Raw genomic sequence first — 24,442 nt, 5'->3', positions numbered from 1 at the left:
ACTATCAGGACCTTTCCTTTCGGTGATGACATGAATCATATCCTCCCAATAGCTGCGCAGTTTCCCAGGACCTCCTCTGGGTGTGAGATTTCTCACCAAAACATGGTCACCTGGCTGAAGCACAGAGCTCCATGCACGTTGATTGTAGTTTTTCTGTCCCCTTCTTGCACTCTTTCTCATGTTCTGCCTTGCAATTGTATATGCCTCTTGCATAACTCCTCTCCATTTTTCTGCATAGCCACTGTGTGACTGACCCTTCTCTTCTTCTCTCTTTGGGAAGAGCAGGTCGATAGGCAAGGTTGGTTCACGGCCAAAGAGAAGGAAGAATGGAGAAAATCCTGTTGCTTCGTGCACAGTTGAGTTGTAGGCATGAACTACTTTGTTCAAATGGTCTTTCCATCTTGACTTCTGAGATTCATCAAGTGTCCGGAGCATACCTAGGAGTGTCCTATTGAAGCGCTCTGCAGGATTGGCCTGTGGGTGGTATGGGGAGGTACGAGAATGGCTGATACCGCAGTAGCCTTGAAGCTTGCGGAAAAGATTGTTCTCAAATTCTTTCCCCTGGTCATGGTGTATTTTGGATGGGAAACCGAAGCGCATGATAAAGTCATCAAAGAGCTTTCTTGCCGCAGTCTTCCCAGACTTGTCCCTTGTCGCATATGCCTGGGCATATTTGGTGAAATGATCCACAACTACGAGTATGTATTCTTCACCTCCTGTGCACTTGTCCAAATGCAGATAGTCAATGGATATCATCTCAAACGGCGCAGAGGTTTCAATGCTCTGAATTGGTGTTCTGGTTATTCTGTTAGGCTTCTTCTTCTTTATACAGCGACACACCTGAGTGACATAGTGCTCCATTTCCTGCCTCATTTTAGGCCAGAAGAAGCGCTCCCTGGCGAGAGCAACCATCCTGTCTGCTCCTAAATGTCCCATCTCCTCATGTAGATGTTTATAGACCATGGGCTTTAATGAGTCAGGAACAACTAACTGTTTTCTCCTGGTGGTCTCACGCCTCAGAATGCCATCTCCATCAATCTGCAAATGGGGCCACTGCCGAAGAAGGTACCTAACTGCCTCACTCTCCGCCATCTTTTCTTTATGCTTCAGGTAGGTGTGTGTTCTTTTCAGGGACAAAACTCAGTTTATGGCTATGTCTGCATCCTGGGCGTCCCTGATGTCGTCAACTGCAAACGGCTGAATTGGTTCTGAGACGATGCATCCTTCTGGCAACGCGTTGACATTACAGGTGACAGCTGAGATCCAGTTCACTTCTCCTGTTTTCTCTCTCTCTAGGGCTTTCCCAATACATTCAATGGCATCTTGCTGACATTCCTCTGTGCATTCCTGCATGATGTCTTCAATGGGCTTTCCCCTTCTTGATAAGAAATCTGCATCTCGATTCGCTGCCCCTGGCCTGTACTTAAGAGTGAACCGATAATCTGCCAACTCCGCCACCCAGCGGTGTCCAGCTGCATTAAGTTTCGCTGACTTCATGACGTATGTCAGCGGGTTATTGTCACTGTACACAGTAAAATGAGGCGCATGAAACAGATAATCACGAAAGCGTTCTGTTATGGCCCATTTCAGTGCCAGGAATTCCAGCTTGCCTGAATGGAGCTTGTAGTTTTTTTCTGCAGCTGTCAGCGTCCGTGATCCATAGCCTATGACTCTCAGGGCAGTCCCTTGACGCTGGTACAAGACTGCACCCAAACCATCCTCAGAGGCATCTACATGAAGAACAAATGGCTTCTCTAGATCTGGATATGCCATGATTGGTGGGTTTGTCAGCTGGTTTACTATTTTGTCCAATGTCTCTTGGTGAACTGTCATCCACTGGATTGAGGGGTGCATGGGGTCAATGCTGCTGGCTTTGCTGATGCAGCGGGTGCGATAAGTGTCTAATGGAGGGAACAGAGGCTCCAATGATCTTCTCAGTTGTTCTGACTATCTGGTGTAGGGTATTGGGATCCGATACAGTGCAGATGCAGCTGCTCAGGATGTTCTTGATAATCTCTCTGTAGAAGATGGTGAGAATGGGTTGTGGGAGATGGGCTTTATTCTCAGCTTTTGCAAAAAGTAGAGAGACTTTGTTAGTTATGGAGCTGGTGTTGAGGGACCTGGAGAGGTTCTCCGCCAGGTGAGCATCAAGGAATTTGGTGCTCTTGACGACTTCCGCAGCAGGGAGAGCAAAAGTGTCAACCAAATTAACACATGTCACATGGAGCATTATCTTCACCAAGAAGACCAGCTTTGCATTTCACATTCACTGCATTGTTGTTTCCAATCCAATTACTTTAAACGTCTTTCAAACATGTATGAAAGGGCAAGGCCAGTAATACATCATCAGTGTTGGTGCTGCTAATAATACACAAGCACAATAAATATGCACTCATTGACTACTTTATTAGCGATAGCTTGGTAGTGTAAGGCTGTACCATCTTTTGTCCTCAGAGCTGCCTTATAGCTTTGCTCATTTGCTTTGTGGAATTCTCAGAGCAGGAATGTCATTCTCACCACTCTTCATGGAGTTCTCAAAATAGTTAATGCATTGTTCATAACCCAAACCTCTCGGTGCAAAATACACTAAAACAATCAAAAAGTGTTCACATATGCTGAAACATGGGAAGTCTATCGATCACAAACTCTGTAACCAGTGAATAAAACCAGGCCCACTATTGTTTTTAGACTTAAAAAAAAAAAACTTTAATCAAACTTTGCTGATTTTTCCTAATGAACAGGAATAAAAGTGTTCAGACAGAAAAATCAAAGGTGAAAGATTTATTTGAAAATTGCTGAAATGGAGAAATGCAAAATGACACTTATGAAACTTTATGAATCAGAAAAAAGACAAAGAAAGAAAGATACAATCTGAGAACACGCTATATAGTCCAGTAAAGTTACACTACATATATTCACCATTAAGAGGAAAAATTATCACATTTTCAGTAGTCTATGAAAATCTGACGTCTTTACAGTTTTTTTCCTCTCTACTCATGTATAAAAATTATTTTTAAGAAGATACAGACTTGGTTTTCATACGCAAGAGTCTAAAACTTTTTCTTAAAGCAGTGAAAACATTTCTGGACTCAAAAGTCGTAATCCATTCCAAATTGTAGCATAAAAGGTTTAACAATTAAATGTACTTCATATACATTTTTCTATTTTAAAAATCTGCAAAATTAGAAGTAACTTAAGCTTTCTTTTGTCAAATTTGTGTTTGAGACTGTTCAAATAAATATGAAGAACAAAACAGATAGGGCTTATAATTTTTAAACATTTAAACATTTTTAAACATATATTCTTGAAAGTTTTACATCCCAAAGTAAGAAGAAAAAGAAAAGAATAAAGGTTTGGAGAATCCTGGTATTAAATATATAAAAAAACAGAAACAGTAGACACTGACACAAACTTAAGGCTTTTGTGACACTGTAAAATAATGATTCTAGAAAGTATAAAACCTCAAAGATAACTGATGTAAGTACCTTTTAAGTACTTAATGTATCAATTTAATTTATCATAATATTTAAAGTATCTATTTTTTCTAGTTCAACTTTTATCAAAGCGAGGTTTAGCAAAAGTTCGGTAAACTGATTTTGTTCCACATGTGATTATGTAATATAAACATTTTCAGGTCGATCGAACCTCTGTTTTCATTTTTAAATGAGTGATGAAAAAGTAAAAACAGCTTCTTCATTGGGGATTAGCTTCAGTTGTGAACCAGTCCAGAACATTCTTCTTGTTCTCTTCAACCCATTTAATGTTAGCGATGGTTCTCTCAATGGATTGATCCAGTGCTAAGGTCCCAGAGCCAAAACCAACATCGGAATTGTCAGCCTTGAACTGCTTCAGCTGATGCAACAGACACAATGTAAATCAGGGGAGTAGTTTTAAAGAAATACATATACTGAAAATACATGGCTTTGTTCATATCACTCATCTCTTTTGGTATATTACAGTTATGTTTTTTCAACATTTTATTATTGAGACATGTTGTTTGTCATTCATAAAATGCTACAAACACTCAAACCTTTTGTTATTGTTATTGGATGAATGTTCTACTTGCACACAGTCACTACAACTTTTGACCAAATATTTCAAAAGTGACCAAATATTGCAGCTTGGTTATGGCACAAGACTGCACTGCTTGCATGTTGATGTTAAAGTTGTCATAGTCCTGAGTCTCAGGCCAAGTATTTTTGAGTTTTGTTCTGGACTTCTGATTCTTTCATTGGACATTTGAGATAAATCATATTCAGGTTTTTGTGTACTGATTTCCTATTACTTGTTTATCTGTTTTCTATTCATATTTCTTGGTTTCTTGATTGATTGTGTTTGTTCCTTTTGGTGCCCTGTCTGCCTCAGTTTCATCTCTCTGATCTGTCCTTGGTGTCTCCTGTGGTAATCACAGTGGTTGTCTCCATGTTTGTATCCCTTTGTGTCTCCCCAGTCAGTCATGTCTCTGTCTAGCTCTGATCACTGTGTCAAGTTCATGTGTCTTAGTCTGGGTCTCAGTGTGTGTTACTTCCTGTTTTATTTTCTTAGACCTCTCTCTTGTGTGTATCATGTTCAGTTTTGGATCCCTTGTCTTGTTAGTTCTATTCTTCACAGCTGTGCTCCCTGGTGTGTCCACTCTGCCCTAATGTCCTCCTGTGTATATATTCTCTGTATCTGTGTCCTTTGTTGTGTCAACCTCTATCAGTCTGTTTCTATGAGTCAGTCCAGACTGATTGAAGATTACCAATAGTTAGGGCTTAACATAACTGATTTCAGTCAATATTTAAATAAATCCAAATAGGATATGATGAGAAGTATATGTTAATGCTGTTTATGTTAAAAGTGTTTTCAGAATATGGGAAAGTGATTGTGCTTATGAATACTGGAGCAATGGGAGGCCACTGTGCTTTGATGCTATGGAGGGCCATGAGAACCAAACCACTGTCTTTAGGTTTCAAATCAAATCAAATCAAATCACTTTTATTGTCACATCACATGTGCAGGTACAGTACATGTGAGTGAAATTCTTGTGTGCGAGCTTCACAAGCAACAGAGGTGTGCAAATACTGGTAATGAGAACACTATCACATAGCAGTAAAATGCCTGTCCTGTCAAACTTATTAGTTCAAGTCAGTTCAGATCAAATTAACATCTTGTAAAGTCGGGAAGGCTTGAAATCAATACTTGAAATTTGAGATTTTGAGACCAGAGGATGACTTGAGATTTGATAACGCTTAAAGTATCTACATTTAAAAGTAGTATAACAAAATGAACAAAAGGGAAACCACATTGTGGTAAAGTCATTTCAAAGAAATATCTAACCTGCTGAAGCTCAAATTCAGTGGAGAAACGTTTGGTGACACCGTTTACGAGGTTGGAGAATGAGAATGAGCCACCACCATACCTGTGAGAGGGAAGCACAGTTGAAGGCAAACATCAGTTAGCAGAAATTAAAGTCCAAGTCACTTAAGAACGGTCTTCTCTTTCATTGAGAACGTGATTATCATCTGTGAAATTACTGAATTTCTACATGCTTTCATAAATTACATATAATTCATTACAAATGTATATATACTGTATATTTAATGAGTATACAATAGATTATATTTTTTAAATACTCTGATCATTTAAGAGTGTAGTTCTATCCAAACTGTAACATATACAAGCTATTTGTGAGAAAAGAAAAGAAGAGAAGAAAAAAAAGAAAAGAAAAGAAAGTTAAGAAAACCGTACTAATGATTTTGCGGGATGAAATCTATTTATCTGAAATTATTTATAAAAATCTTGCTTAGAGTAATGGTTCTTATGAAGCCCTACAAACTGAAGTATGAGACATGTTACTCCTTTTTTGCTTATGAGAGAAATAAATTATTTGCTTTCCCTTTGGCATTTTAAGCAACTTTAATAAAATATCTGGCGATGTTTCTCCTAATGTCTCCTAGTCAGTTCAGGCTCTGCTTTAAATCCAAAACTTGGAATCACATGGAAAACAAAACCATCATCAGTCCCACACCAGCATAACACTGTGCACTAACCACAGTGCATCCACAACTGATGGTTGCATCAGTTATGGGTCCAATCATATAAAGATTATGTTATGATTATGCTGTAAGTGTTCTTTGGTTCATATAGATATGACACACAACACTTCATATATGTGTTGCAACCTTTTTTAAATTGTCACTTTGAAGATAAACTGTAATTCTTGTTTCATATTAAAAACTATCCTTCCTAAACTGAAACTCTGGTGCCTTTTTAGAGTTATCATGTTGTACTCACTGACTGAAGATGTATGACCATCGAGCCCTGACAAAGTCCCATGCCAGAGACTGACCAACCACATTACTGGCAATGTCGACAATGGTGGCGGTGGCATCCTGCTTTCGGATCATGTTTGGATCCAGAGTGTATTCCAGATACCTGAACAGTCACAGAGTAAATATGTGTGCTAGATAGTAACTTTAAGTTACGTAGTGTGGCATATTTATTAATAAAGCAATGAATGTACCTGTTGAGCAGCCAAGGTTGTTTGGTGCAGGACAGAGCATAGCGAAGTTTATCAGATTCAATAGCAGTACTGGCATTCTTAAACTGTGACCAAGCAAAATCCCATTCTTTCTTGCCACCTGCTGCAATAGCATTGCAGTACACAGTGGAGCGCAGGTTAGGGTGGATCCTAGAAAAAGAGCATATTGTTAGACTTCAGTACACCATAGATTATACAGAGTATTACTTTAAACTATAGGGGAATAATTATTTGATCCCCCTGCCAAATTTATAAGGTTGCTTAATTACAAGGAAAGGAAATGAACTGTCTGAAATTTTTATAGTTTCATTTTAAGTGATATTATTGGCTGCTGCTTCAGAACTTGAAACTTCAACTCCCTCCCAAGATTTTCTTTAGGATTAAAGTGTGGACACTTCCAAAGTCACTACATGACCTTATTCATGTGCTTCTACGTGTGCTCCTTCAGATTATTAACAAGCTCATCCCTGGCTCTATTGGATTAATGTCAGGCAAACATGAGGCCTAATCATGGGTATCGATTCCTTGATCCTCCTGGTACTGCTTGCATACGTACTCGGGCATTGTTGTCCACCAGGAGGAACCCAGGACTCACTGCACCACTGTAGACTCTGACAGCTGGACCAAGGATTTCATCCCAGTATACTCATATGACATGTATGACTCTATGTTGTACGAGTGAACATCTCATAATCCTGTCTTTATGTTTTTAATATGTGCTCAAGGTGAATGTTCATAGAGGGGATCTCTGCAGAGACCTCAGACTGGGTCTGCTGGCACCAGCTGGCTAGCTTGTCTATGCTTTTCTCTGCTCTCTCTCCAAAGATCGTGGTAGCTCTTATACCACCAGCTCCACAAACTGTGCCTGCTCTCCAGGGGCCCAGGTTGCAGCCACTGTGCACCAACGGCTCCAGTAATTCACTCCACAGGAGATTTCCCATTAGAGCAGTCTCATGAAAAAACTCTACACCCAGCCTTTGACCAAGTGATAAAAAGTGATCTTCATATGGTGCACCCTAATGCAGCGCTTATCTATCTGCATTTTGTATTGATTAAAGATTAAAGATGGGCTGACGCTCACACAAAAGAGGAACACACCCAGTTGTTGGTGCCAAAAAGCCACCAAGAAATTATTTTCCTGGTGGCTCATCATAACCCCATGGCAGAGCATATGGGATATGATAAAACTGGAGTGAATCATGGCCTGATATTATTGGCCTGGATGTGGATGTGTTCAAATGGTGTGCATCCTACCTGGAGTGTTAGCTGTTATTTCAAAAGTGCCCTTGTGCCCACTAGTGCCTACCTTAAAGGAGGTGCCATTTGAGTGCATTGGGATGGATCTCATCAGTTTACCAACTGACACTTTGTTCATGTCTCACACACTAAAAGAACTGTACCAATTACTGCTATTACATCTATTCAGACCAGGTTCTACCACCGTCAGACTGAAAGGCTGGCAGAGTGGCTGAATAAGACTTCTATTCATGAGGATGAACCCAGTTGAGATCACTGGTTAGACCCTATTTTGTTTGTAGTGGGAGATTTTCTCCCTTTAAGTAACTGTTTGTCAGGAACTTGTGTGGGTGTGTTGGACCTTATTAAAGAAAACTGTGAGCAAGGTCCAAGCCGAGCTAAAAATGAAATTCATTATGTTCTAGACCTGAGAGCAAAGCTATACACATTGGGGAGTAACACAAGAGCTCCAGGCCCAGGAACGTCATTAGTCCCTGTACAACAGAGGGGCAAAACTCATCTCGAGGTAAAGTGCTTGTATTGCTCCCTTCTTTTAGCTCAAGGTTACTTGCCAAGTGCCAAGGACCCTTTGTGGTCAAACATGGGGTGGCTGACACTGACTATGAAAAGGGAGGAGCCACACTGGTATATCACCTCAATCTCCTAAAAGTATGGCGAGAAGCTGGAACTGTTTCTCTGATGAGCCTGGTTAGGGAAAGAGATGAGTTAAGGTGCCAAATTCAACCATTCCCACCTTCCTCCATTATGATGACTATCTCACAAAGGTCTAGAGAGCAGATGTTGCTTGCATTGCAACACCAGCTCTACTTGAGGAACTGCCAGTATTCTGGAATCACCTCCATATATATATATATATATATATATATATATATATATATATATATATATATATATATACATACACATACACATACATACATACATGTACGTATATATATACAAACCCGAAGAAATCTTCTTGGCCCCAAAATTGACATGGACACACACCTGTTGCTGTCAGTATCCATCCACTCTTGAAACCATGTGGTGACCAGGTTTTGGCATTCCTCCAACCCTGTCCTGCAAGCCAGGCTAATTGCATTCACCTGATTATACCTGCAGGATAGACAAATAGAAAACAGAAGTATTGACAAGAACTTTTAGGGAAAAACTGGGGAGAGCAAAGAATAATGAATACAGATATTTCGGAGTTCAACATCATATAAGCTGAGTAGCAGAGTTTCTAAGTTCCAGCTATCACGTGTGCTGAACTGAATTTGTAGAATTACACATTTTAAATAATTCATTTAAAAACTGTATCCTGGGTCCAGAAAAGAACAACTTCTACAATTACATCACAACATAAATTATTTTTTATTGAAAAAGTCTAACCTATCTATCTGATTTATGAATGCAGTTTAGACTGGTGGCAGCTTTATGTTGAAAACTTAAAATGTGTTTTCACTCACTGGTCCATGTGTCCATCAGGAACTTTGCTCCAGTTGTCTGTCATTTGCTTGTAGTATTCAAACAGAGGGGAGACTTTTTTCACGAGATAATCCTGAAACAACAAAGACAGAACTCAGATAATGTGACAACTTATTTGTGTATTGTTTCTTTTGTATGTATATGTCGTTGGAAGAAGTTCACCTGCATGGGGCCATAGACTTCGCTGCGGTCAAACATGAGGTAGAAAAAGTCCAGGTTGTTAAGGGCTGCCTTCCATGGAATGTATTCTCTCTCATTATTCAGGTATTTGGTGGTATTAAGCGCCTGCACTGTAGAAATGATCTTGGCTCTAAGAGGTAGAATATAGTAAAAATTTATCAGATACTTCATGTTTATGTTTTCCATTGTTATAATTTTAAGATATTACCACAAGTACTATTAATTAATATCTGATAGGTAAGTATTTAAGCCCACAGCCTACCAACATATTTAAAATACATGGACAACTGGCTGGGATCCCTGGGGACCCCAAGAGAATTCGTAATATCAGAATAAGAATAATAGTAAGGCTTAATTCTTCTCATAGTATCGCTGTTACCACTTTAATGTCACCATATGAAAAATAGATTACAATTATTATTATAGTTATAAAATGTGCACAAGTTTTATTGTTTAATCAACTTGCAGATTTCATCCAAAGTACAATTACATAACAGCCTGATTCTGGTATTCAATTCAGTAATTTCAAGAAAATATTATTTTTTAATATTGTAGATAATTAAGCCATACTGAGGTCATATTGATCCCGGTATAAAAAAGCTGAAATAAATAAAATGGTAAATGGACTGGTTCTTATAAAGTGGTTTCATACTCTACATCAGCACTCAAAGCACTTTAAGCAACTTAACTCATTCACAAAGCACTTTTTCTATGCCTTTTCTATGTAGGTGCTTTCTATCTAATATTCACATACTCGAATGAATGCAGTGGAGAGCAACTTGAGGTTAGTACCTTGCCCAAGAATATTATGCATGCAGGGTGGCAAGGGATCAAACCACCAACCCTTTGATTACTAGATGACCTGTTATACTCTATTTATAGCCTGGTGATGGCTAACTGATTAGAAATAGTTGTGTCAGACAAGCAGAAATGGCTGTAGTGATAGATGTAGCTATTCCAGCAACATTAGGAAGACTGAACACGAGAAGCTCAAGAAATAGCAAGAGCTGAGAGAATGTGGAAGGCAAAAGCAACAGTGGTCTCCATGGTGATGGACTGAGGGAAGTGTCCCTCACATATATCAAACATTCCCTTTAGAAAAGACAATTATTCATGTCTTCTCCATTTGCGGGTAATGGCTCTCCCAGTGATTCACTGGAGTCCCAAAGCCTTAGAAACGGTTTTGTAACTCTTTTTAGAGTAACAAAGTCGGATGCAAATGACATCTGACATCTGTCTAATTGATATATCATTTAAACATGTCTGTTAATAATCAGGCTAGTGAAATTGAACTTATAATAATAATGTATTTAATCAAAGTATCGCAGTTGATTCACGTTTTAATGATCATGAAGTGACAAAGCTGGGACAGAAGTAAATAGTTTTTCACAGCAGTGTACATTTCGTAATTATAACAGTTATCATGTACATGTGAGACAACACTTGCAAACTTACCTGGCCAGATTGAAGGCATCATCCAATATCTGAGCTCTGTTGATCCGTGGAATGAGCTTAAAGAAACATCAGGAAACATCAAGAAACACGTTTACAATCACTGATAATCACTGATAATGACTGTGTGTTGGGCTCCTCTGTCTCACCTGATGATTACTCTCCAGAACATCTAAGAGTTTGGCCCAGTTGCCATCATCATAGTTGACCCTGTAGTAACCAACCATGTTGACATTGGCTAGCACCCACTGATCTTGTGTTGCTTTCATAGCTTCAGATGTTTCTAGAAAGCGAAGAAATAGAACTCAAAGTTGGTGCACAAGAATAAAATAAATGTAAGCTTTTCTTAAAAAGTTGCCTTAGTTTATTGAGGGTTGCAGGTATTCATGATCCACAGTTCTCTTAAGATCCTGCAAGAGCTAATGGTGGCAAAAGGACAGCTATTCTGCACTTAAGTAGAAGTACAGATACCAGTGTTAAAAATACTCCAGTAAAAGTTGAAGTAGTGATTCAACTACTTTACTCAAGTAAAAGTAAAAAAGTACAGGCTTTGAAATTTGCTCAACATAAGAAAGTAAAAATCAGCTTTTTGGAGGATGGTTCTACCCGCTATTTTTGTGAATAGCTAAGCTAAGTCTTGTGCTATAATAATGTAATAATCAAATAATATTAGACAACGGAAATACAAACTTTAGTCTAATTTTTAATTCTAATAGTCCTCAGGTTGAATCAGTACAAAAAGAAGGAAAATAAAAAAAATCTTGATTTTCTTAGGCCTACATTATAGAGTGTGACTACCTTAAAATGAAGGGAGTAATAGTAAAAAGAAAAACAAACTACTTAATTAAAGTACAGAGTGGTGCTGTGCTTTGGACAATTGTCCAGTTATATAGCTCAGTTTTGGCCAAGTTTCAGCTGTTGTCAGTGCGCTGGGTCTTTTGACCCAGCAGTTTGAGCTTGAATTGTGTTTTTTGTGACCTTTGTGTATTTGAAATGAAGTTCAAGTTTTAACTCTCTAAACTGTCAACAGACTGCAACTGTTTTATTTATGAACACAAAATCACCATCATGTTGTTTGCTCTATCTCAGGGACATTAAGGTACTATAGAGAGACCACAAGAATTTAAAGGTAATATATTTTTAAAAATACAAAATTTTGAGTCAATGTAAATATTTACATGTAAAAAAGAAACAGAACCAATTATTCAGTGGTTTCTGCTAACAGAGAATCAACTCCAACAAGCAAATTGTTAGAAGTTGAACATAAATCAGTGAAAACACAAAGATGAAAAAATACTTAGAAAATGCTTGTGTGATAATTGAAAGATTGTGATTAAAAGATTGGTGGACTGCAGAGGACCACCACATTTTGAAAATGATGTGCAGTCTTAAGCTGGGAATGGATTATCTACCTGATTTGGATGTTAGCCACAGTGGATTCTGCGTAACTCCAGTCATCGTCCATTTGATTGGAATGATCCATTGATAACTATGGCAGAACATTTGAAACATTATTTCTGCAGTTTCTTTTTCTTTATTTTGCTTTTCATTAACTAAAAACCGCCTGTAACCATTTTGCCATTTAAAAATTTAAAAATAATAAAAATTGAAGAACTGCATAAAGAATATGGTCTTCACTTGATATATTAGGAGGAAAAGATAAAAAAGGCAATGCAAATACTTGAAGGGGGATGGAGTTGTGACTACAGCTTCTGGATCCAGAAGGAAGTGCTGCTGGGAAACACTTCCAGTCGCAGTGTTAATGGTAACCACAGGAAAGCCCATCTGCAGCACCCAGGTGTTCATTATGTTATCGAGAGTATCAGGAAGCTCTAACTTGCTAGAATCAGCAGCCTGTGAAGGTCCCAAAAAATCCAAAAAGATAAAAAAGTAAATATGGTTTGTGTGTGTGTGTGTGTGTGTGTGTGTGTGTGTGTGTGTGTGTGTGTGTGTGTGTGCGTGCGTGCGTGCGTGTGTGTGTGTGTGTGTGTGTGTATGAATATATATATACAGCTGATCCTTTCTGATGTTTCGAAAGCACTAGAAAAAAAAAAGAGATCTTAAACTAAATATTCAAATAAAAAGAGCAGAGAGATGATAACATGCCTTTTGCAGATGATACCAAAGGTCTGTGTAGACTGCATTCCCAAAGCTAAATGCACTCAGATAGGACTGCAGAAAAAAACAGTGAACAGAGATATGTCAGACACACTGCTTTGGATAAATGAGGGATTACTGTGTTAGCAAAAGTTTCCAAAAAATTGTACAAGTGTTCAACATTTCGCTACAATGTCCTCCAAGTTCTTTCATTGAAAGGGATATCCTTTTCACAGATGACAGGATATGATTTCTTAGTTTATTTATATTTCTCACTCATCATTGGACAAATTGTAATTTGTAATTTGAGAAAGATAACTGGTGTATGAATGGGTTGTTTAAGAATATATAAAAGCATTTCACTAAGGAGAGATTGCTTGGAAGAATTAAACATGATTTACTGAGATATAAACATTCATGTATTTGGTGATTAGACTCTGAAGACCCATCATGGCAGAATGGAAACCCAGCGATGATAAGATTTAGGACAGGGCCCCCCAGAGTTGACACGCTGGAGGTGGTGAAGATGAAGACTGATGCTTGGATTGGACTATTACTGAAGTGTCCATAAGTTGCCCCTCCATATTAGACTGGCCCAAATTCTTGAAAATTTCAAATCACTTTTAAAAACACACCTTTTTTTTCCAAGGCATTTTAGGAGTAGTACCAGAGTCGGCTTGTAGTCAGTTTTAGTCAGTTTTTGGTCGCTTTTAATCTTCTTTACTTTACTGATTCATTTCTATCATTTTTTTTTCATTTATTTGTTTATTTATTCTATTGTTATTTAATTTTCTTTGTGTGTTTAATGTAAGATTTTAAACTTTTTTCACTGTTTTTTACTGGAAAGCATTTTGGTCAACCATGTTGTTTTTAAAGTGCTCTATAAATAAAGTTGGATTGGAAAGTTGGAGTGTCTGTGAGGTGGAGATGGGGAGTAGGTGGGCTGAACAGATACAACTCCACATGTGGCTGCACAAAACAAAACCTTTATAGAGGTTTGGCAGACATGTGACGGCTTACCACATACCATTAAGTTGTTACCCATTTTGGACACACAGATTTCCTAAATCATACTCAAAAACCTACTAAACCTCATGTAGATAAGATAAATTATGGAAACTATGGTTAAAGAAACAAGTGTATATACTCTCTCAGAGGAAGTAAAAAGCTTTCATCACTAGTATCTTGCTTGTTATGTGCAGAAACTGGACAAGGGACTTTCACTATTGCAGTGAACGTTTAAATAATTATTTGAGCGAGAAGTTTTGTGCTTTTGCAACAATCGTGGTAACCAGCATGACTGAGCTGGTGATCACCTTCTGCATACAGCGGTCTTCTGCAAGATGTTTAACTGTTGATATGGTGTTTATTTACTCCTTCTTGTTGATCCATGAACACTGACCTTAACTGAGGCAGTGCAGTTCTTTTAGTCTTCTTCTGGTACATTTTTAAAACAATGTAGATACTGTCCTGTTGTTACAGCAAAAACCTCTGCAAGGATGACTGGCTGGTGGACTCACCTTCATAGTAGCACACTGTGTTCTGTTATATTGTGGTCCTTACCCTCAGTCCCAGCTGGAAGACATCTTCAGTGAGGAAATCTGACAACATCCTGAGGACAGATGCTCCCTGATGAGGAAAAAACACACTGTTAGGTTTTTTTGTTTTTTGCTTTTTGTTTTCATGGTTTTGAGAGTCTATGCATGCTTTACCTTGCTGTATGAAATAGCATCAAACAGCTCACTAATCTGTGCTGGCGTCTGGATATCTTCTTCTTTAGATGACAGAGGGTGAGAAGAAGCCAGAGCATCAATAGCAAACACCCTATGAATGTCACCAAGCACGATGAGGTCTGTCTATTATAAAACAAATGAGACTGTATACTTAACAACTTTGTCGAGCACCAACACTTACATTCAAAACAATTTGGTGTTAATGAAATTCTTACCACAGTCCACTCAGGTTCAGCATTATTTGCTCCCAAGTACTCAACATAGGATGCAAAGCCTTCATTCAGCCACAAGTCATTCCACCATCTGAGTGTCACCAGATTACCAAACCACTAGAGGGACAGTTCAGAAAAAAAATGTGAGAATTGACTTGCGCATTTGAACTAGTTTACAAAGAAGTGAATAGAATTTGTTTTTTGAAGTTTTTTATTCACTTAAGTCTCATCTTGAAGTTATTTTCTGGGACTTCAACCCTTTTCTATGACATATGAATGGGTGTGAATGGGTGAATCAGCCAAGCTGTATGTGCTCAGGTAGAGTAGAAAAGTATGTAAAAAGTAAAACTATATATCCAGAATATCAACTATATAATATATATCCAGTTACCAGTTACTTGGAACTATATCTGAAATTGCTTTCGGGGGCCCTGAGAGTTGACATGAATGTTTTCCAAAGCACTTAAAACTTAATTACTGCCTATATTCAGCATCTCAAGAATCCTCTTAAACTTTATTTCCAGGACTTGAAACTCACCATGTGAGCCAGTTCATGAGCAATGATTGTAGCGATCCTTTCCTTGTTGGAGTTGGAGGAGAATGCTTCATCGTACAGTAGAGCCGTCTCCCGGTATGTGATCAGACCCCAGTTTTCCATGGCCCCTGCATTAAAGTCTGGGATTGCTATCTGATCTGTGTTAGGACAGAGATTATGTTAATGTGGCTGATTAGTTGCTTGAAGTGAAAGAGGTTACCAGTTTAAAACAGACGAAGTGCTTAAAACCTTTACCCAGTCACAGTGCAACAGTGTCAATTTAATCCACTATGGGTAAAAAAAAATCATTGATTAACATCCTACTTAATTAAAAGTACCTATAATCACGTAAATAAAAGTTTCAAAGGTGTCATAAATATCAGTTTATATATGCATAATAAAATGTCAAATAAAATAAGTGCGAGTACATCAAATCTTGGCCTGCAACATAGGACAGGCTAAGATTATATAACAATGAAGAATCACATTTTACCTGTTAATAATTGATAATGAAGATGACCTTCTCATAACAGGTCATAAAAAGTCACAACTGAAAGATGTGCATATGATAAGAACATAATGGAGCTGACTGGATGCTGCAGCCAAGGTCTTGTGCAATAAAACTATATATTTTACAGTTTTGCCATAAACATACACATGATGCCAATAAACATGAGACCAAAAACTGATCTGAGATCTAAGATTAGATCAGTACACTGAGTAGACACATGTCCCCACTTTACATGTGAGCAGAGACTTAGGTGCATTTATTAATGAACAAAATGAACTTCAGTCAGGACACCATAAAGATAAGGCATTTTTATGGTGTGTTTTTTTGTACACTAACAGAAACTGTGATGCTGCTGAAGTCTATCATATCAACTGGTAAAGGAAAAAGTATAGCATTTTTTGTACACTGTTTTTTAATTGCTTTGTCATTTTGTGGTAGTTTTTTGAAGAAATATAATCTCTTCCAAATGTTGTCCCATTTGCATAAAAGCAGCAAACAAAAAATAAAATCTTGATGTTATTTTGCATCTTTTTAATGAAATTTTGCATTTTGCTTATGGTCATTTAATGTCACTATAGGATAGGGTTTTCTTGCCCTCACAGTCTTTGATTTGAGTTTAGTCACTTATGACAAGCAAGAAATATAAAGTCACTTCATGACAAGGCCTCAGATCAGGTATTCACTTAGTACTTGATATGTTAGTATTGTTACTTATTAAATATAGACTTTTATCAAATTAAATGTACATAATAGATATAAGATTAAGATTTCATAGACTTGAGAAATCCATGCTGGTGCATCAGGACAGCTGTACTGACTCATGATACAGTGAAGCTAAAAAGTGTGCAGTAGTAAACGTGCAGGCATGTAGATGTCTAGCTAATTGTGTGGTGGTCTTACCAGACTTGGGTAGAGGGTACGTGGCATTGTAATACTGCTCAAAGAATTTAAGGATTGGTCCAGTTTTGTTAAGGGCATACTGTCCTTGACCAGCTGCAATGGCGGACCTCCGGGCGAAAATGCGGATCTAAACCCAGATTACACAAAATAAAATAAAATTGAAAAACACTTTACACCACTTTGCAAAATAACATTATTCTATACACTTGTATTTCAAATAGTTTAAATCTATAGAAAGAGTACAGGGTACAGTCTAGGCACCATGATCTTAAAAGTACAGTCAATCATCTCCAAAAGTTGATTCTGTTCATCTGGACGTAATGTTTTCAGTGGGAGAAATGTTTCGTCACTGATCCAAGTGACTTCTTCACTTGCTGACTGCAGGTTTCATCTTATAAACAGTACATCTGCATCATGACTGAAACCAGCCCAATGAAGGAACAAAGGGCTGGGAGGTCAGTTCCTTCATCATAATTATGCAAATTCTCATGACTATTGATCAACAACCACTGATCAAAGACCACTAATCAATGGCCATGAGTCCCATTCACAGAGAGTTGGGGAATGTCTGCAATCACAGCATTGTAAGATGGTGAAAGATGGACCCTTAGGCCCCCTCCTCGACTCAGAGATGGTCTTTCGCTTCTTAATGTAAATGGCCTCCTTGACTCAGCGCTCAAACCAGCGTTCCTCCCTGTCCAGCATGTGTACATCCTCATCCTGGACAGGGAGTCCACTGGCCTGTAGGTGTGAATAGACTGCAGAGTCCTGGCCTGACGAGGTAGCTCTTCTGTGTTGTGCCATCCACTTAGCCAGAGGTTGTTTGGTTTCCCAGATTTAGTGGTCTTTGATCAGTAGGGCTTGGTCAGTTGTTGTTGATCAATGGTCATGAGAATTTGCATAATTATGATGAAGGAACTGACCTCCGAGCCCTTTGTTCCTTCAGTGGGCTGGTTTCAGTCATGATGCAAATGTACTGTTTATAACACTGGGGAAACCTGCAGTCAGCTGAGACTGAAGAAGTCACTTGGATGAGTGACGAAACGTTTTTCCCACTGAAAACGCTACGTACAGATGAACAGAATCAACTTTTGGAGATTTACTTACCTGGATGATTGAGCATGCATCAAGACGTACAGTCAATATTTTTTTTTGCAGTTATAAGAAAAAAATAATAATGTTGAACTGACAAATATGCATTATTAGTCTGACTTATGTCTTATGTGTTCACTTATGTGAACTTAGAATGAGTCCATTAAAAAACAGGTGTGGGCACTGGTTTGTGGAAGCCACCAGGTTGCCCCGCCACTCTGGAATACAGTCCTCAAGATGGACATCGCTGTTCTGTCTAATTGTATTTTATGTATGCGGGTAGAGACCAACCTGACACTGGCCCGGTGGCGCCAGTGTCAGGCAGCCTCACCTCTGTCAGTGCGCCCCAGGGCGGCTGTGGCTACAATGTAGCTTGCCATCACCAGTGTGTGAATGACTGAATGTGTAAAGCGCTTTGGGGTCCTTAGGGACTGGTAAAGCGCTATACAAATACAGGCCATTTACCATTTTACCATTTATTAGTTGATGCTTTCCATCTCAGTCTTTTATTTCTGAGCATGTCTTTGTTTGTTGGGATTCTGTATCAGGCCCTGATTGTTTTGTGTCCCAGCCAGCTAATACTGCCAGGAAAAATCTGATTTTAGTGAGCTGACTCCCAAGACTCCTAAGACTGTGTGTTTCAAGACTGTTTATTCTGGGACTGTTTGTTGTTCGGCTGAACAGGGCTCCCTTGAGACAGAAACCCTGCCCGGATCATGGCCAGAGACCAAGTTTAAGGTCTTAGTTGACCCCCAGAGGTTCTCATTCCTGCCTTGCTCCGGGCTCAGCCAAGCCTGCCCAGCCTCTGGGGCCTCCTGGGGGCCAGATGTTAAATTGACTTGATGCTATTTACTTGATTAAAGTGTTCCTTTAAAGTTTCTGTATCTTCAGTTGGATGAGCACAAGAAACTTTTACTAATTAGTTTTCCGTTTTACTAATAACATATTTGCTCTACTTGATCGGAAGAAAAGGCAACTGTGAAAATTACTGAAATCCACGTGTGAAAGTTTCTTGGAAATTCAAACCACTTTGATTAAAGAATGTCAAAATTACTATGGGACAACAATTACCTCAACGCCATCAATGCTGTTACCAATACTGTCGTAGTCACTGACAATGAATGCCAGCAAGTAAGTCGACATTTTCTCTGTTCGCTCAAAAACTGTCTTAAGCAGATCCTGGCCATCAAGGTTGATTTCAGTTTTTTCTGAAAATAAATAAAATAAAGAGGTAACATTTTTATTTGATTGCTTTCCACTTCTTACCATTTTACTGACTAGACACAAAGTGTTTTTATACTTTATTGTTGTTGTCATATTTTATTGTTTAACTATGTGTTACATCCTCAATATTTAACTATGTAGTGACATCAATTTTTAAAACAAAAATATCTGCTCTGTTCTCAAACTAACCTATGTCCTTGCCATTGGACAGGGCTGTAGTTCCACGGTCATGGATCAGCGTAATGAAGAAGTAAGCTTTCATAGCTGGCTCATCAAAGCAAGGGAAAGATTTCCTAGCATCTGTAGGCTGCATCTGGGTGGTAGCCATGACCCTGACAAGAAGCAGATAAATTAGCTTTGTGTGTAAAGAAAGTGCTACACAATTTAAACAAAATGGTTGGATGAAGGTTCTCCAAAATCCAGAAGATGTAATAGCTATATGCCCAAAACCTAGTTGGGCTATATAAGCAAAATAACAACAACAACAAAAAAAACAAGTAATTTCAACCAAATCCCACTTTTTTTTTTAAGTCCTCAACTTTTCTTATCTTGTAAGCAGTGAGGGTCAAGTTACTTGAAAAAAGTAATCAGTAACTAATTACTGATTACTTTCCCCCAAAAGTAATCCCATTACTTTACTGATTACTTATTTTCAAAAGTAATTAATTACTTAGTTACTTAGTTACTTTTTAAAAACACATTTTCAACCTGAAGAGGTGATAAAGCGATAGATCTTCAGCCCAATTCTACTTTTTCTACATAATCCATCATACAAAATGTAATCAAATGGAAAAGTCTATTTTTAAAACTTATTTTATTAGTTTTAATCTTTTAACTTTATGCATCAAGCAAAAATTTAATTATATGCAACATTCTCTGACTGGAAGAAATTAGTTTAACATTTAAACCTATTTTCTACACATTCCAGCACATAACATAAAATATTCTTTGTGTTTACACTCACTCTTTCAAATAGATGCCAGTAAAACACAGCAGAAAATAAATAAAGTCAAAGACTAGCGGTCCTTTTGCTCTATTTTCACCTGTAAAGCAAGAGTGGGGTAGGCGGAGGTTTACCCTGGTGCAGGTGTGCCGCGGCGGTCAGTTGAAGAATCCGCGAGTTTCTCTGTGAGTTTCCCATTACGTCGTAGCGCACTCAGTGCTTGTTTAGGGGTTTTTTTTGCTGTAAAAATAAGTTTTCTTCCCACACACAACGGACGCTAATGTTTTTGTCACTTTTTATGGAAACAAACTCAAAGTAAGGTCAGTACTTCCACGTTTTAAACGCTGCACGCTCATACTCTCTCCCGCACTCGATATATTATCCATTGTTGATCTGCACACAGCTGTTGCCACGAATGTCGCACTTGCTTACGTCACTGTTGTGAGACACTCTCGCAAAAAAATCACGGTTTTAGTAACGCAGTAACGCAGCGTTCCTACGGGAAAGTAACGGTAATCTAATTACCGTTTTTGCAATAGTAATCCCTTACTTTACTCGTTACTCAAAAAAAGTAATCAGATTACAGTAACTGCCCATCTCTGCTTGTAAGACAGTAAAATTCTTATTTTCAGACACTTTGTCAAACAAAAGATATAAAAGTATGTACTGTGGGAATTTTCCGCTAATTTATGATAGTATTCATCAATTCATTATTGAAATAATTGTCAAACTGTAACCGTTGATTTTAACAACTATTTTGTAGTTGTTCTAGATGTGGTTGAAGTTTGGACAGAGATTAACTAAATGATTCAAACAAAAATGTAATTATTAAAGACATACTCTTTTTTGCTATTTTCATTGTTACCTATGTTGATATGTTCCAGGTTTGTTGACACTATATACACTTACCTTTTCTTTCCATCCTCCATGTATTCGCTCCTGTAGAAGCCTCCAAGGTCATCAGCTAGTTCTCCAATGAATTCAGTGTAGAGGCGATACTTGTGTCCCTTTTTCAGTGTACCATCCAGCTCCAGGACCAGGTACTGTGTGACACCTTGGAGCCAGGAGGACTTGATTGTGGGGGCTTCAACACTACTCACTGACATGAGTCTTGCCAACTGGTTCTCAAACTTGGTGTAATTCAATTTATTAGAATGGATAAGAATCAGGTCAGTGTCCTCCACACATTCAAAGTCCACAACGGAATTGCCTGAAACACCAAGAAATAATGTGCAGTTTAATCAGTTGTTTAAACGTAGAAACCTTCACATTATTTGGAGTCACATTAGGATATGTGACCAGTTTATCCAATCCATGATTTTGTTGCCAAAAAATATAAAAATGTCAACTCAGTTGCATCAGGTAATGCTATTAGCAACCCATAGCTAATACACTTTAGTCCAACTTTAAAAACACCATAACTCTCGTGCCACTAGAGAATATTTAAAAAGCACACTGAAAAAAAAAAACCAATTGACTGCACACCTAAAAAGGACTTTAAGTTTCAGATGCTTTATTTATTTTTCTTCATTCTCTGTTGTTTACTATTGTTACATTTAATTTTCTCACTTGTGTGATCAGATCTAAACTTTTATAAGAGATGAGAACTGTTTTTCAGTAACAGTTTTTAATATCATAGGTGTGATAGTTATAAGGTCAAACTCAAGCTTTTAATGTGTTTTTAATTTTTGCAAATACACATGTAAGAGTAATTTAAAAAATAGCAGCACTGAGTTGGTGTCATATAAATTCAAACTAATTTAGTTTTTAATACTTTTTAAAAAAATTTTTTAACTTCAAACTGTATTTGTCTTTTGTGTTTCTAAAGGACAGCATAATGTAAGACAAATAGTTTTGTGGCTTAAAAACTATCCATTCGCTTCTGCTTATCCTATTCAGAGTTGGGGGGAGGGGGGGTCTTAGGAAAAGAAGCAGGGTACGCCCTGGACAGGTCACCAGTCTGTCGCAGGATACAGACAACCATTCGCACTCATATTCACTCCCGCATTCATACCTACGGGCAATTTAAAGATTCCAGTTAACCTGTCCCTACTACCTGCATGTATTTGGTCTGTGGGAGGAAGCCAGGGTACGCAAACACGGGGAGAACATGCAAACACCACACAGAAAGACTCCGGCCTGATGGTGGAATTTAACTCAGGACCATCTTACTGTGAGGCAACAGTGCTCATGACCATGCCACCGTGCTTAAAAACTATTTCTGATTAATTCAAGTCCACATTTAGATTCACGTTCAGCACATTTATTTTTGACAATTTCTGACAATTCATTGTTGGAGCACCACAGGCTGAAAGTGTTGAGCTTAAGTTGAAATCTGATGTTAAAAGAAGCCAAATTTCCCCTCCATTGACTTGGTTTTGTAGTTTTAAATTAAAAGCCACCTGGACTTACCATTGCTTTAACTATATCAAAACTGCATGCATATTTCACTATACCATTCTAAGCCTTTCCACCTCAAATGTTCCTGTTACTGTAAGCATTGCTGTCTCTGTTGTTTAACTGCAACCTGTTTTTCCAACACAGTTTACCATTAAAATGTGCTTCATTTGTGCTTAACAATATTTTGCTTAATTTCTGTTCCATATAGTGCGCAACTGTTAGTTGGGCTTAGAATGGATTCAACAACTCTCATTAACTCTTCAAAGACATTTCAAGTGTGATCAGTGTTATTCATTCTATTGTCTGTTCTACATTATACATTTTCAGTCATCCCTTGGAAAACTAATAAAAAGCATTACAATCATACTTCTCTACCTCTGAGAACAATGCTGGTAAACACCCTTTGGCTTTAGTTCTTGCTGATACCGGAAGGGTCTATTATATGAACATTACAGAGAAAGAGAGAAAAGTACTCATAAAGCCTTACCTAAGAAGGTGTAAAGACCAGTTGTTGGGTCTGGAGTCAGTCTTGGCCATAAGGTGACATTATATGTCTCTGGCATCAGGTTCTTGGGCAGCCGATACTTGTCCCAAGGTTTATTGGATGGAATGGGTGTTGTGGTAGGGGGTTTGGAGGTTGTTTGTTTTCCATTTTGATTATTGTTTTTCCCCTTTTCCTGTGAGTAAACAACTGACAAAGCTATGATAGTGGCTAAGGCTCCCACACCTACGATGATCCCCAAAATCCCAACAGTTTTACTAATAAAGAAACCTTTCCCCATGTTGCCTGCCTACCCAGGAGCCCCACACTCAGACACTGAATTCAGAGGTGGAAGGTGAACTTGGATATATAGCTGTGGGTACCATTTCTCCTCCCATTTACAATAACAGGTGATACATTAACAATAGCATTGTAAATACCTATGTGATCTGCTGAGGATAGAGCAGACTTTTCTTGGAAGAAACAAAACTCAAGAAAGCCTGCCAGTTACCTCAGGATGATTACATTTGATTGTTGCTCACTCAGTCATATTTAAAATATTACTGTTCCTTTCTGATGAGAATTGATTTTGATATTTGCTCTTTCATTTAATGAAAAGAAAGAACATATTGAAATTTTTACATTTTTATTCTGAGTATGTCAAATCCATGTTAGAACATAAAGTTCATAAAGATCACTGAAATGCACTATTTGTTGGTATTGATATTTTACCATGATTCAACATAACTTTACCGCACTTCTAACTTAAAGCCCAGAACATATTACCGAGGCATGCAAAATAAGGTTAGATGTTTAAAGCTACATTTGCATTACTTACAAATAAAAGACAGACATAGTACACTAAGCCATACTACATACTACAAGAAAGTTTGCTAACTTCTCACTTGACTAAGAATCTCATAAACTACTGCATTTATGGTTTCATACCTAAAGTGCAGCATGATTTTTGTTATTTATGGTCCCATTTAGAGAAAACAGAAAACAAAACAAAATATAATTTAGGGCCTGGGTGCCTTGTCATCAGAGATGGGCAGTAACGCGTTACTTGTAACGCGTTACTGTAATCTGATTACTTTTTTCAAGTAACGAGTAAAGTAAGGGATTACTATTGCAAAAACGGTAATTAGATTACCGTTACTTTCCCGTAGGAATGCTGCGTTACTGCGTTACTAAAACCGTAATTTTTTGCGAGAATGTCTCATGACAGTGACGTAAGCAAGTGCGCCGTTGGTGACAACAGCTGTGTGCAGATCAACAATGGATCACATGTCGAGTGCGGGAGAGAGTATGAGCATGCAGCGTTTAAAACGTGGAAGTACTGACCTTACTTTGAGTTTGATTCCATAAAAAGTGACAAAAACATTAGCGTCCGTTGTGTGTGGGAAGAAAACTTATTTTTACAGCGAAAAAAAAC

The 24,442-nt window shown here is 38.1% G+C and overlaps 1 protein-coding gene across 1 annotated transcript; it reads right to left on the bottom strand.

Moving 5' to 3' along the window:
- Positions 1-3,224: 3,224 nt before the first annotated feature.
- Positions 3,225-23,553, bottom strand: LOC120730345 (aminopeptidase Ey-like). The gene is made up of 21 exons (XM_040026693.1): positions 23,014-23,553; positions 21,036-21,336; positions 19,373-19,515; positions 19,031-19,167; positions 16,868-16,994; positions 15,460-15,614; positions 14,925-15,038; positions 14,689-14,832; positions 14,540-14,605; positions 12,986-13,051; positions 12,561-12,733; positions 12,292-12,368; positions 11,029-11,162; positions 10,883-10,938; positions 9,410-9,557; positions 9,229-9,320; positions 8,768-8,875; positions 6,506-6,673; positions 6,277-6,417; positions 5,320-5,401; positions 3,225-3,852 (listed from the first exon to the last, which is right to left on the bottom strand). Exons 1-21 carry the CDS (start codon positions 23,306-23,308, stop codon positions 3,694-3,696), a joined length of 2,886 nt encoding a protein of 961 aa, XP_039882627.1. The 5' UTR covers positions 23,309-23,553; the 3' UTR covers positions 3,225-3,693.
- Positions 23,554-24,442: the final 889 nt, after the last annotated feature.

The sequence above is a fragment of the Simochromis diagramma genome, unplaced genomic scaffold (assembly GCF_900408965.1).
Source record: "Simochromis diagramma unplaced genomic scaffold, fSimDia1.1 OVJJ01000293.1, whole genome shotgun sequence".
NCBI lineage: Eukaryota > Metazoa > Chordata > Actinopteri > Cichliformes > Cichlidae > Simochromis > Simochromis diagramma.
This window is presented reverse-complemented; position numbering and strand designations above follow the sequence as displayed.